Source organism: Oncorhynchus nerka, linkage group LG9b, assembly GCF_034236695.1.
Source record: "Oncorhynchus nerka isolate Pitt River linkage group LG9b, Oner_Uvic_2.0, whole genome shotgun sequence".
Taxonomy (NCBI): domain Eukaryota; kingdom Metazoa; phylum Chordata; class Actinopteri; order Salmoniformes; family Salmonidae; genus Oncorhynchus; species Oncorhynchus nerka.
The window spans coordinates 43,748,225-43,761,497 of NC_088424.1; the positions used below are offsets into that span (position 1 = coordinate 43,748,225).

The 13,273-nt window shown below is 51.0% G+C and overlaps 1 protein-coding gene across 1 annotated transcript in view; it reads left to right on the forward strand.

The window, feature by feature from the left end:
- The window catches only part of LOC115122745 (epidermal growth factor receptor substrate 15-like 1), a 99,775-nt gene that overhangs the window by 17,369 nt on the left and 69,133 nt on the right, over positions 1 to 13,273 (forward strand). The window contains exons 7-9 of the mRNA XM_065013758.1: positions 114 to 239; positions 1,074 to 1,133; positions 1,328 to 1,681. Coding sequence (XP_064869830.1) covers positions 114 to 239; positions 1,074 to 1,133; positions 1,328 to 1,681 — 540 coding nt within the window. The remainder of the gene's footprint in view (positions 1 to 113; positions 240 to 1,073; positions 1,134 to 1,327; positions 1,682 to 13,273) is intronic.

Below are 13,273 nucleotides of genomic sequence, written 5' to 3' on the forward strand. Positions count from 1 at the left end.
TCTCTGTTTCTCTCTCTCTCTCCCTGTCTCTTTCCCTGTTTCTCTCTCCCTGTCTCTTTCCCTGTCTCTCTCTCTCCCTGTCTCTCTCTCTCCCTGTCTTGCCTTTCCTCCAGTCTGATGAAAAAAGGAAGTTTGATGGCATCTTTGAAAGTCTTCTACCAGTCAACGGTCTTTTGTCTGGAGACCAAGTCAAACCTGTCCTGATCAACTCCAAACTACCCATGGATGTGTTAGGAAGGGTAAGCACATGACAAGGTTCTGTCCAAAAACAATCCCTACCCCATGCCCTAGCCCCTACCCCATGCCCTAGCCCCTACCCCACCCCTAGCCCATACCCTAGCCCCTACCCTAGCCCCTAACCCCTAGCCCCTAACCCCTAGCCCCTACCCCACCCCCTACACCCTAGCCCCTACCCCACCCCCTACCCCCTACCCCACCCCCTACCCCACCCCTAGCCCATACCCTAGCCCCTAGCCCCTACCCTGGCCCCTTACCCCTAGGCCCTACCCCACCCCCCCCATCCTCTACCCCCTAGCCCCTACTCCCAAGCCCCTACCCCTTAGCCCCTACCCCCCTAGCCCCTACCCCACCCCCTAGCCCACCCCTACCCCAAGACCTAGCCCCTACCCCTAGCCCCTACCCCACCCCCTACCCCAAGCCCTACCACATAGTCCCTACCCCACCCCCTACCCCCTAGCCATTTCATTGGATAGGTATGTGGTAACTGGCCCCTAGAAAACTCCCTACCACCTAGCTCCTACCCCCTACCCCACCCCCTAGCCTACCCCAAGACCTAGCCCCTGGCCCTACCCCTAGGCCCTAGCCCCTAGCCCCTACCCCACCCCCTAGCCCACCCCTACCCCAAGACCTAGCCCCTGGCCCTACCCCCTACCCCACCCCTACCCCAATCCCTAGCCCCTGCCCCACCCCTACCCCTAGCCATTTCATTGGATAGGTATGTGGTAACAGTGGGAAAGCTGGAGCTACTACTACATGTTCCTGTATACTAAGAAGTTAGCTATAACATATATTGTGACAGTTTGGTCATATTTTTGTTATATTCTGTTCTGTAGATTTGGGACCTCGGTGACGTGGATAAAGATGGACACTTGGACAGAGAGGAGTTTTCAGTGGTAAGTTGATTGGAGGAGAGAGCTCATGGAGTTAAGACACATTCCTGAATGAGGCCAATTAGCCTGGTTACACCTTGCATTAACATGTGGTTTTCGTCATCCTTTCATGACAATCCAATCACTAAGACACACCTACGCAAGGTATAAATGGGGCGAATGAAGTTTGCTGAACTGTTTTCTCCTTTCCCCTCCAGGCCATGCACCTGGTGTACAGGGCTATGGAGAAGGAGCCTGTCCCTTCCATCCTGCCCTCCTCCCTCATCCCTCCATCCAAGAGGAAGAAGTCTGCGGGGGCTCTGCCTGGCGCCGTCTCCGTCCTGCCTCCCTTGTCTGCCCTCGCAGGCCTGTCTGGTCTGTCTCGGACAGCCAGCTCTCCTCCCCTCCCCGGCGCTGTAGCGGCTCTGCCTGGCTTGTCTGGTCTGTCTCGGACAGCAAACTCTCCTCCTCTCAAAGACACCCTACACTCCACCCCGTCTCACAGAAGCATCACCTCCATCAACAGCGCTGGCAGTCTCTCTCCTAAACCTTCGTTCAAAGCCCCCTCACAGGTACGGTACAGTACAGAGTACAGTATCAATCCACACCCTGCCTGGTGAATGGGTCGGAATGCTGTTACACTGTCCCATCTGTGTCACAAATGACACACTATTCCCTAATCCCTATGTAGTGCACTCTTTTTGACGAGAACCCTATGCGGTTGGGAGATTTTACGATTTTCGCCTTTAATGTTATTGCAGACTGTCCTTGATTCCCTCTAATTATTTGACTAGCACATTGAGACGGCATTAGGGTTCATCCTCGGACTGTCGGTGGGGTAGGTAACGAATCTCAGAAAGTGTAAGAGGCGGCTGTGCTTTTCTTAGTAAAGCCAGGACGTCGTTCAGTCTTCCTCCCTGTTCCTGAGAAGTCTGTTAAGGGTTACAGCAGCTATATACCAACCTGCATTTCCTCTACCTCCTATACCTACTGGAATGGTTCATCTGTCATAAACCCCAACTCTTCACCTACTGGTTCATCTGTCATAAACCCCAACTCTTCACCCACTGGGATGGTTCATCTGTCATAAACCCTAACTCTTCACCTACTGGTTCATCTGTCATAAACCCCAACTCTTCACCTACTGGTTCATCTGTCATAAACCCTAACTCTTCACCTACTGGTTCATCTGTCATAAACCCCAACTCTTCACCCACTGGGATGGTTCATCTGTCATAAACCCTAACTCTTCACCTACTGGTTCATCTGTCATAAACCCCAACTCTTCACCTACTGGTTCATCTGTCATAAACCCTAACTCTTCACCCACTGGTTCATCTGTCATAAACCCTAACTCTTCACCTACTGGTTCATCTGTCATAAACCCCAACTCTTCACCTACTGGTTCATCTGTCATAAACCCCAACTCTTCACCTACTGGTTCATCTGTCATAAACCCCAACTCTTCACCTACTGGTTCATCTGTCATAAACCCCAACTCTTCACCTACTGGTTCATCTGTCATAAACCCCAACTCTTCACCTACTGGTTCATCTGTCATAAACCCCAACTCTTCACCCACTGGGATGGTTCATCTGTCATAACCCCTAACTCTTCACCTACTGGTTCATCTGTCATAAACCCCAACTCTTCACCCACTGGGATGGGTTCATCTGTCATATAAGCAGACTTGTTTGGCAACATTCTCTGAATTGTCTTCGATCCCTGAGTGGTTCTTTTCTTAGTCATCTGTTTGTTGTAAGGAATTTGTCTGATGATTAAGAGGAACAGGTTTCATTGAAAGGGAAACGATGCCACACCCACAATGTGTCATCATAACCTCAGACACAAAAACATGACCATTTTAAGAAGGCATGTGAACAACCATAAGACATAGTGTCCCCGCTTTAAAGCTACACTCCTTAATATGCATACCATCAAAGAGTGTTTAATGCCTATTGATTGACATGAATGCATGATTTCTGAAAAGGCAAGATATGCGCACATACTGTAGTTAGGATTAGGATTCTGTCCAAAGATTGTATCTCCTATTCTCCGGTCCTGTTTGTCTGTCCTCTCTCCTGTCCTCTCTCCTGTCCTCTATCCTGTGTGCTAGCCACCTGCAGTAGTGAACTGGGTTGATAGTCCTGTCCTCTCTCCTGTGTGCTAGCCACCTGCAGTAGTGAACTGGGTTGATAGTCCTGTCCTCTCTCCTGTCCTCTCTCCTGTGTGCTAGCCACCTGCAGTAGTGAACTGGGTTGATAGTCCTGTCCTCTCTCCTGTCCTCTCTCCTGTGTGCTAGCCACCTGCAGTAGTGAACTGGGTTGATAGTTCTGTCCTCTCTCCTGTCCTCTCTCCTGTGTGCTAGTCACCTGCAGTAGTGAACTGGGTTGATAGTCCTGTCCTCTCTCCTGTCCTCTCTCCTGTGTGCTAGTCACCTGCAGTAGTGAACTGGGTTGATAGTCCTGTCCTCTCTCCTGTGTGCTAGCCACCTGCAGTAGTGAACTGGGTTGATAGTTCTGTCCTCTCTCCTGTCCTCTCTCCTGTGTGCTAGTCACCTGTAGTAGTGAACTGGGTTGATAGTCCTGTCCTCTCTCCTGTCCTCTCTCCTGTGTGCTAGTCACCTGCAGTAGTGAACTGGGTTGATAGTTCTGTCCTCTCTCCTGTCCTCTCTCCTGTGTGCTAGTCACCTGTAGTAGTGAACTGGGTTGATAGTCCTGTCCTCTCTCCTGTCCTCTCTCCTGTGTGCTAGTCACCTGCAGTAGTGAACTGGGTTGACAGTCCTGTCCTCTCTCCTGTCCTCTCTCCTGTGTGCTAATCAACTGCAGTAGTGAACTGGGTTGATAGTTCTGTCCTCTCTCCTGTGTGCTAGTCACCTGCAGTAATGAACTGGGTTGATAGTCCTGTCCTCTCTCCTGTCCTCTCTCCTGTGTGCTAGTCACCTGCAGTAGTGAAATGGGTTGATAGTTCTGTCCTCTCTCCTGTGTGCTAGTCACCTGCAGTAGTGAACTGGGTTGATAGTTCTGTCCTCTCTCCTGTGTGCTAGTCACCTGCAGTAGTGAACTGGGTTGATAGTCCTGTCCTCTCTCCTGTCCTCTCTCCTGTCCTCTCTCCTCTGTGCTAGCCACCTGCAGTAGTAAACTGGGTTGATAGTCCTGTCCTCTCTCCTGTCCTCTCTCCTGTGTGCTAGCCACCTGCAGTAGTGAACTGGGTTGATAGTCCTGTCCTCTCTCCTGTCCTCTCTCCTGTCCTCTCTCCTCTGTGCTAGCCACCTGCAGTAGTAAACTGGGTTGATAGTCCTGTCCTCTCTCCTGTCCTCTCTCCTGTGTGCTAGTCACCTGTAGTAGTGAACTGGGTTGATAGTCCTGTCCTCTCTCCTGTCCTCTCTCCTGTCCTCTCTCCTGTGTGCTAGTCACCTGCAGTAATGAACTGGGTTGATAGTCCTGTCCTCTCTCCTGTCCTCTCTCCTGTGTGCTAGTCACCTGCAGTAGTGAAATGGGTTGATAGTTCTGTCCTCTCTCCTGTGTGCTAGTCACCTGCAGTAATGAACTGGGTTGATAGTCCTGTCCTCTCTCCTGTCCTCTCTCCTGTGTGCTAGTCACCTGCAGTAGTGAACTGGGTTGATAGTTCTGTCCTCTCTCCTGTCCTCTCTCCTGTGTGCTAGTCACCTGCAGTAGTGAACTGGGTTGATAGTCCTGTCCTCTCTCCTGTGTGCTAGTCACCTGCAGTAGTGAACTGGGTTGATAGTCCTGTCCTCTCTCCTGTCCTCTCTCCTGTCCTCTCTCCTGTCCTCTCTCCTCTGTGCTAGCCACCTGCAGTAGTAAACTGGGTTGATAGTCCTGTCCTCTCTCCTGTCCTCTCTCCTGTGTGCTAGCCACCTGCAGTAGTGAACTGGGTTGATAGTCCTGTCCTCTCTCCTGTCCTCTCTCCTGTCCTCTCTCCTGTCCTCTCTCCTGTCCTCTCTCCTCTGTGCTAGCCACCTGCAGTAGTAAACTGGGTTGATAGTCCTGTCCTCTCTCCTGTCCTCTCTCCTGTGTGCTAGTCACCTGTAGTAGTGAACTGGGTTGATAGTCCTGTCCTCTCTCCTGTCCTCTCTCCTGTGTGCTAGTCACCTGCAGTAGTAAACTGGGTTGATAGTCCTGTCCTCTCTCCTGTCCTCTCTCCTGTGTGGTAGTGAACTGGGTTGATAGTCCTGTCCTCTCTCCTGTCCTCTCTCCTGTGTGCTAGTCACCTGCAGTAGTGAACTGGGTTGATAGTCCTGTCCTCTCTCCTGTGTGCTAGTCACCTGCAGTAGTGAACTGGGTTGATAGTCCTGTCCTCTCTCCTGTCCTCTCTCCTGTGTGCTAGTCACCTGTAGTAGTGAACTGGGTTGATAGTTCTTTCCTCTCTCATGTCCTCTCTCCTGTGTGCTAGTCACCTGTAGTAGTGAACTGGGTTGATAGTTCTGTCCTCTCTCCTGTCCTCTCTCCTGTGTGCTAGTCACCTGTAGTAGTGAACTGGGTTGATAGTCCTGTCCTCTCTCCTGTGTGCTAGTCACCTGTAGTAGTGAACTGGGTTGATAGTCCTGTCCTCTCTCCTGTCCTCTCTCCTGTGTGCTAGTCACCTGCAGTAGTGAACTGGGTTGATAGTCCTGTCCTCTCTCCTGTCCTCTCTCCTGTGTGCTAGTCACCTGCAGTAGTGAACTGGGTTGATAGTCCTGTCCTCTCTCCTGTGTGCTAGCCACCTGCAGTAGTGAACTGGGTTGATAGTTCTGTCCTCTCTCCTGTCCTCTCTCCTTTGTGCTAGTCACCTGCAGTAGTGAACTGGGTTGATAGTCCTGTCCTCTCTCCTGTCCTCTCTCCTGTGTGCTAGTCACCTGCAGTTGTGAACTGGGTTGATAGTCCTGTCCTCTCTCCTGTGTGCTAGCCACCTGCAGTAGTGAACTGGGTTGATAGTCCTGTCCTCTCTCCTGTCCTCTCTCCTGTGTGCTAGTCACCTGCATTAGTGAACTGGGTTGATAGTTATGTCCTCTCTCCTGTCCTCTCTCCTGTGTGCTAGTCACCTGCAGTAGTGAACTGGGTTGATAGTCCTGTCCTCTCTCCTGTCCTCTCTCCTGTGTGCTAGTCACCTGCAGTAGTGAACTGGGTTGACAGTCCTGTCCTCTCTCCTGTCCTCTCTCCTGTCCTCTCTCCTGTGTGCTAATCAACTGCAGTAGTGAACTGGGTTGATAGTTCTGTCCTCTCTCCTGTGTGCTAGTCACCTGCAGTAATGAACTGGGTTGATAGTCCTGTCCTCTCTCCTGTGTGCTAGCCACCTGCAGTAGTGAACTGGGTTGATAGTCCTGTCCTCTCTCCTGTCCTCTCTCCTCTGTGCTAGCCACCTGCAGTAGTAAACTGGGTTGATAGTCCTGTCCTCTCTCCTGTCCTCTCTCCTGTGTGCTAGTCACCTGTAGTAGTGAACTGGGTTGATAGTCCTGTCCTCTCTCCTGTCCTCTCTCCTGTCCTCTCTCCTGTGTGCTAATCAACTGCAGTAGTGAACTGGGTTGATAGTTCTGTCCTCTCTCCTGTGTGCTAGTCACCTGCAGTAATGAACTGGGTTGATAGTCCTGTCCTCTCTCCTGTCCTCTCTCCTGTCCTCTCTCCTGTGTGCTAATCAACTGCAGTAGTGAACTGGGTTGATAGTTCTGTCCTCTCTCCTGTGTGCTAGTCACCTGCAGTAGTGAAATGGGTTGATAGTTCTGTCCTCTCTCCTGTGTGCTAGTCACCTGCAGTAATGAACTGGGTTGATAGTCCTGTCCTCTCTCCTGTGTGCTAGTCACCTGCAGTAATGAACTGGGTTGATAGTCCTGTCCTCTCTCCTGTCCTCTCTCCTGTGTGCTAGTCACCTGCAGTAGTGAACTGGGTTGATAGTCCTGTCCTCTCTCCTGTCCTCTCTCCTGTGTGCTAGTCACCTGCAGTAGTGAACTGGGTTGATAGTCCTGTCCTCTCTCCTGTCCTCTCTCCTGTGTGCTAGTCAACTGCAGTAGTGAACTGGGTTGATAGTTCTGTCCTCTCTCCTGTGTGCTAGTCACCTGCAGTAGTGAACTGGGTTGATAGTCCTGTCCTCTCTCCTGTCCTCTCCTGTCCTCTCTCCTGTCCTCTCTCCTCTGTGCTAGCCACCTGCAGTAGTAAACTGGGTTGATAGTCCTGTCCTCTCTCCTGTCCTCTCTCCTGTGTGCTAGCCACCTGCAGTAGTGAACTGGGTTGATAGTCCTGTCCTCTCTCCTGTCCTCTCTCCTGTCCTCTCTCCTGTCCTCTCTCCTCTGTGCTAGCCACCTGCAGTAGTAAACTGGGTTGATAGTCCTGTCCTCTCTCCTGTCCTCTCTCCTGTGTGCTAGTCACCTGTAGTAGTGAACTGGGTTGATAGTCCTGTCCTCTCTCCTGTGTGCTAGTCACCTGCAGTAGTGAACTGGGTTGATAGTCCTGTCCTCTCTCCTGTCCTCTCTCCTGTGTGCTAGTCACCTGCAGTAGTAAACTGGGTTGATAGTCCTGTCCTCTCTCCTGTGTGCTAGTCACCTGCAGTAGTGAACTGGGTTGATAGTTCTGTCCTCTCTCCTGTCCTCTCTCCTGTGTGCTAGTCAACTGCAGTAGTGAACTGGGTTGATAGTCCTGTCCTCTCTCCTGTCCTCTCTCCTGTGTGCTAGTCACCTGTAGTAGTGAACTGGGTTGATAGTTCTCTCCTCTCTCATGTCCTCTCTCCTGTGTGCTAGTCACCTGCAGTAGTGAACTGGGTTGATAGTCCTGTCCTCTCTCCTGTGTGCTAGTCACCTGCAGTAGTGAACTGGGTTGATAGTTCTGTCCTCTCTCCTGTCCTCTCTCCTGTGTGCTAGTCACCTGTAGTAGTGAACTGGGTTGATAGTCCTGTCCTCTCTCCTGTGTGCTAGCCACCTGCAGTAGTGAACTGGGTTGATAGTCCTGTCCTCTCTCCTGTGTGCTAGTCACCTGTAGTAGTGAACTGGGTTGATAGTTCTCTCCTCTCTCATGTCCTCTCTCCTGTGTGCTAGTCACCTGTAGTAGTGAACTGGGTTGATAGTTCTGTCCTCTCTCCTGTCCTCTCTCCTGTGTGCTAGTCACCTGTAGTAGTGAACTGGGTTGATAGTCCTGTCCTCTCTCCTGTGTGCTAGCCACCTGCAGTAGTGAACTGGGTTGATAGTCCTGTCCTCTCTCCTGTCCTCTCTCCTGTCCTCTCTCCTGTGTGCTAGCCACCTGCAGTAGTGAACTGGGTTGATAGTTCTGTCCTCTCTCCTGTCCTCTCTCCTGTGTGCTAGTCACCTGTAGTAGTGAACTGGGTTGATAGTCCTGTCCTCTCTCCTGTCCTCTCTCCTGTGTGCTAGTCACCTGCAGTAGTGAACTGGGTTGATAGTTATGTCCTCTCTCCTGTCCTCTCTCCTGTGTGCTAGTCACCTGCAGTAGTGAACTGGGTTGATAGTCCTGTCCTCTCTCCTGTGTGCTAGTCACCTGCAGTAGTGAACTGGGTTGACAGTCCTGTCCTCTCTCCTGTCCTCTCTCCTGTCCTCTCTCCTGTGTGCTATTCAACTGCAGTAGTGAACTGGGTTGATAGTTCTGTCCTCTCTCCTGTGTGCTAGTCACCTGCAGTAATGAACTGGGTTGATAGTCCTGTCCTCTCTCCTGTACTCTCTCCTGTGTGCTAGTCACCTGCAGTAGTGAAATGGGTTGATAGTTCTGTCCTCTCTCCTGTGTGCTAGTCACCTGCAGTAATGAACTGGGTTGATAGTCCTGTCCTCTCTCCTGTGTGCTAGTCACCTGCAGTAGTGAACTGGGTTGATAGTCCTGTCCTCTCTCCTGTCCTCTCTCCTGTGTGCTAGTCACCTGCAGTAGTGAACTGGGTTGATAGTTCTGTCCTCTCTCCTGTCCTCTCTCCTGTGTGCTAGTCACCTGCAGTAGTGAACTGGGTTGATAGTCCTGTCCTCTCTCCTGTCCTCTCTCCTGTGTGCTAGTCAACTGCAGTAGTGAACTGGGTTGATAGTTCTGTCCTCTCTCCTGTGTGCTAGTCACCTGCAGTAGTGAACTGGGTTGATAGTCCTGTCCTCTCTCCTGTCCTCTCTCCTGTCCTCTCTCCTGTCCTCTCTCCTCTGTGCTAGCCACCTGCAGTAGTAAACTGGGTTGATAGTCCTGTCCTCTCTCCTGTCCTCTCTCCTGTGTGCTAGCCACCTGCAGTAGTGAACTGGGTTGATAGTCCTGTCCTCTCTCCTGTCCTCTCTCCTGTCCTCTCTCCTGTCCTCTCTCCTGTCCTCTCTCCTCTGTGCTAGCCACCTGCAGTAGTAAACTGGGTTGATAGTCCTGTCCTCTCTCCTGTGTGCTAGTCAACTGTAGTAGTGAACTGGGTTGATAGTCCTGTCCTCTCTCCTGTGTGCTAGTCATCTGCAGTAGTGAACTGGGTTGATAGTCCTGTCCTCTCTCCTGTGTGCTAGTCACCTGTAGTAGTGAACTGGGTTGATAGTTCTCTCCTCTCTCATGTCCTCTCTCCTGTGTGCTAGTCACCTGTAGTAGTGAACTGGGTTGATAGTCCTGTCCTCTCTCCTGTCCTCTCTCCTGTGTGCTAGTCACCTGCAGTAGTGAACTGGGTTGATAGTTCTGTCCTCTCTCCTGTCCTCTCTCCTGTGTGCTAGTCACCTGTAGTAGTGAACTGGGTTGATAGTTCTGTCCTCTCTCCTGTCCTCTCTCCTGTGTGCTAGTCACCTGTAGTAGTGAACTGGGTTGATAGTCCTGTCCTCTCTCCTGTGTGCTAGTCACCTGTAGTAGTGAACTGGGTTGATAGTCCTGTCCTCTCTCCTGTCCTCTCTCCTGTGTGCTAGTCACCTGTAGTAGTGAACTGGGTTGATAGTCCTGTCCTCTCTCCTGTCCTCTCTCCTGTGTGCTAGTCACCTGTAGTAGTGAACTGGGTTGATAGTTCTGTCCTCTCTCCTGTGTGCTAGTCACCTGTAGTAGTGAACTGGGTTGATAGTTCTGTCCTCTCTCCTGTCCTCTCTCCTGTGTGCTAGTCACCTGTAGTAGTGAACTGGGTTGATAGTCCTGTCCTCTCTCCTGTCCTCTCTCCTGTGTGCTAGTCACCTGTAGTAGTGAACTGGGTTGATAGTCCTGTCCTCTCTCCTGTGTGCTAGTCACCTGTAGTAGTGAACTGGGTTGATAGTTATGTCCTCTCTCCTGTCCTCTCTCCTGTGTGCTAGTCACTTGTAGTAGTGAACTGGGTTGATAGTTCTGTCCTCTCTCCTGTCCTCTCTCCTGTGTGCTAGTCACCTGCAGTAGTGAACTGGGTTGATAGTTCTGTCCTCTCTCCTGTGTGCTAGTCACCTGCAGTAGTGAACTGGGTTGATAGTCCTGTCCTCTCTCCTGTCCTCTCTCCTGTGTGCTAGTCACCTGCAGTAGTGAACTGGGTTGATAGTTCTGTCCTCTCTCCTGTCCTCTCTCCTGTGTGCTAGCCACCTGCAGTAGTGAACTGGGTTGATAGTCCTGTCCTCTCTCCTGTCCTCTCTCCTGTCCTCTCTCCTGTGTGCTAGTCAACTGCAGTAGTGAACTGGGTTGATAGTTCTGTCCTCTCTCCTGTGTGCTAGCCACCTGCAGTAGTGAACTGGGTTGATAGTCCTGTCTTCTCTCCTGTCCTCTCTCCTATGTGCTAGCCACCTGCAGTAGTGAACTGGGTTGATAGTTCTGTCCTCTCTCCTGTGTGCTAGTCACCTGCAGTAATGAACTGGGTTGATAGTCCTGTCCTCTCTCCTGTCCTCTCTCCTGTGTGCTAGTCACCTGCAGTAATGAACTGGGTTGATAGTCCTGTCCTCTCTCCTGTCCTCTCTCCTGTGTGCTAGTCACCTGCAGTAGTGAAATGGGTTGATAGTTCTGTCCTCTCTCCTGTGTGCTAGTCACCTGCAGTAATGAACTGGGTTGATAGTCCTGTCCTCTCTCCTGTCCTCTCTCCTGTGTGCTAGTCACCTGCAGTAGTGAACTGGGTTGATAGTCCTGTCCTCTCTCCTGTCCTCTCTCCTGTCCTCTCTCCTGTCCTCTCTCCTGTCCTCTCTCCTGTCCTCTCTCCTCTGTGCTAGCCACCTGCAGTAGTAAACTGGGTTGATAGTCCTGTCCTCTCTCCTGTGTGCTAGTCAACTGTAGTAGTGAACTGGGTTGATAGTCCTGTCCTCTCTCCTGTGTGCTAGTCATCTGCAGTAGTGAACTGGGTTGATAGTCCTGTCCTCTCTCCTGTGTGCTAGTCACCTGTAGTAGTGAACTGGGTTGATAGTTCTCTCCTCTCTCATGTCCTCTCTCCTGTGTGCTAGTCACCTGTAGTAGTGAACTGGGTTGATAGTCCTGTCCTCTCTCCTGTCCTCTCTCCTGTGTGCTAGTCACCTGCAGTAGTGAACTGGGTTGATAGTTCTGTCCTCTCTCCTGTCCTCTCTCCTGTGTGCTAGTCACCTGTAGTAGTGAACTGGGTTGATAGTTCTGTCCTCTCTCCTGTCCTCTCTCCTGTGTGCTAGTCACCTGTAGTAGTGAACTGGGTTGATAGTCCTGTCCTCTCTCCTGTGTGCTAGTCACCTGTAGTAGTGAACTGGGTTGATAGTCCTGTCCTCTCTCCTGTCCTCTCTCCTGTGTGCTAGTCACCTGTAGTAGTGAACTGGGTTGATAGTCCTGTCCTCTCTCCTGTCCTCTCTCCTGTGTGCTAGTCACCTGTAGTAGTGAACTGGGTTGATAGTTCTGTCCTCTCTCCTGTCCTCTCTCCTGTGTGCTAGTCACTTGTAGTAGTGAACTGGGTTGATAGTCCTGTCCTCTCTCCTGTGTGCTAGTCACCTGTAGTAGTGAACTGGGTTGATAGTCCTGTCCTCTCTCCTGTCCTCTCTCCTGTGTGCTAGTCACCTGCAGTAGTGAACTGGGTTGATAGTTCTGTCCTCTCTCCTGTGTGCTAGTCACCTGTAGTAGTGAACTGGGTTGATAGTTCTGTCCTCTCTCCTGTCCTCTCTCCTGTGTGCTAGTCACCTGTAGTAGTGAACTGGGTTGATAGTCCTGTCCTCTCTCCTGTCCTCTCTCCTGTGTGCTAGTCACCTGTAGTAGTGAACTGGGTTGATAGTCCTGTCCTCTCTCCTGTGTGCTAGTCACCTGTAGTAGTGAACTGGGTTGATAGTTATGTCCTCTCTCCTGTCCTCTCTCCTGTGTGCTAGTCACTTGTAGTAGTGAACTGGGTTGATAGTTCTGTCCTCTCTCCTGTCCTCTCTCCTGTGTGCTAGTCACCTGCAGTAGTGAACTGGGTTGATAGTTCTGTCCTCTCTCCTGTGTGCTAGTCACCTGCAGTAGTGAACTGGGTTGATAGTCATGTCCTCTCTCCTGTCCTCTCTCCTGTGTGCTAGTCACCTGCAGTAGTGAACTGGGTTGATAGTTCTGTCCTCTCTCCTGTCCTCTCTCCTGTGTGCTAGCCACCTGCAGTAGTGAACTGGGTTGATAGTCCTGTCCTCTCTCCTGTCCTCTCTCCTGTCCTCTCTCCTGTGTGCTAGCCACCTGCAGTAGTGAACTGGGTTGATAGTTCTGTCCTCTCTCCTGTGTGCTAGTCACCTGCAGTAATGAACTGGGTTGATAGTCCTGTCCTCTCTCCTGTCCTCTCTCCTGTGTGCTAGTCACCTGCAGTAATGAACTGGGTTGATAGTCCTGTCCTCTCTCCTGTCCTCTCTCCTGTGTGCTAGTCACCTGCAGTAGTGAAATGGGTTGATAGTTCTGTCCTCTCTCCTGTGTGCTAGTCACCTGCAGTAATGAACTGGGTTGATAGTCCTGTCCTCTCTCCTGTCCTCTCTCCTGTGTGCTAGTCACCTGCAGTAGTGAACTGGGTTGATAGTCCTGTCCTCTCTCCTGTCCTCTCTCCTGTGTGCTAGTCAACTGCAGTAGTGAACTGGGTTGATAGTCCTGTCCTCTCTCCTGTGTGCTAGTGTCACGAACCGGCTCAAAGCCCGTAACAAAGGGAGACAACGTGGAGATAATGAGTAGAAAGATATATATTTATTAACTAAAGCAAATAAATATAATATACAATGGTGTGTGTAATCAGTAATCAGTAGTGTAAGTGAGTGTTTTGCATGCGTGAATGTGATAATGCAGGGTGATGAAAGGTGCCAAAGCAAACAAACAAATAAACGGCCATCAAGAACCACAACACAA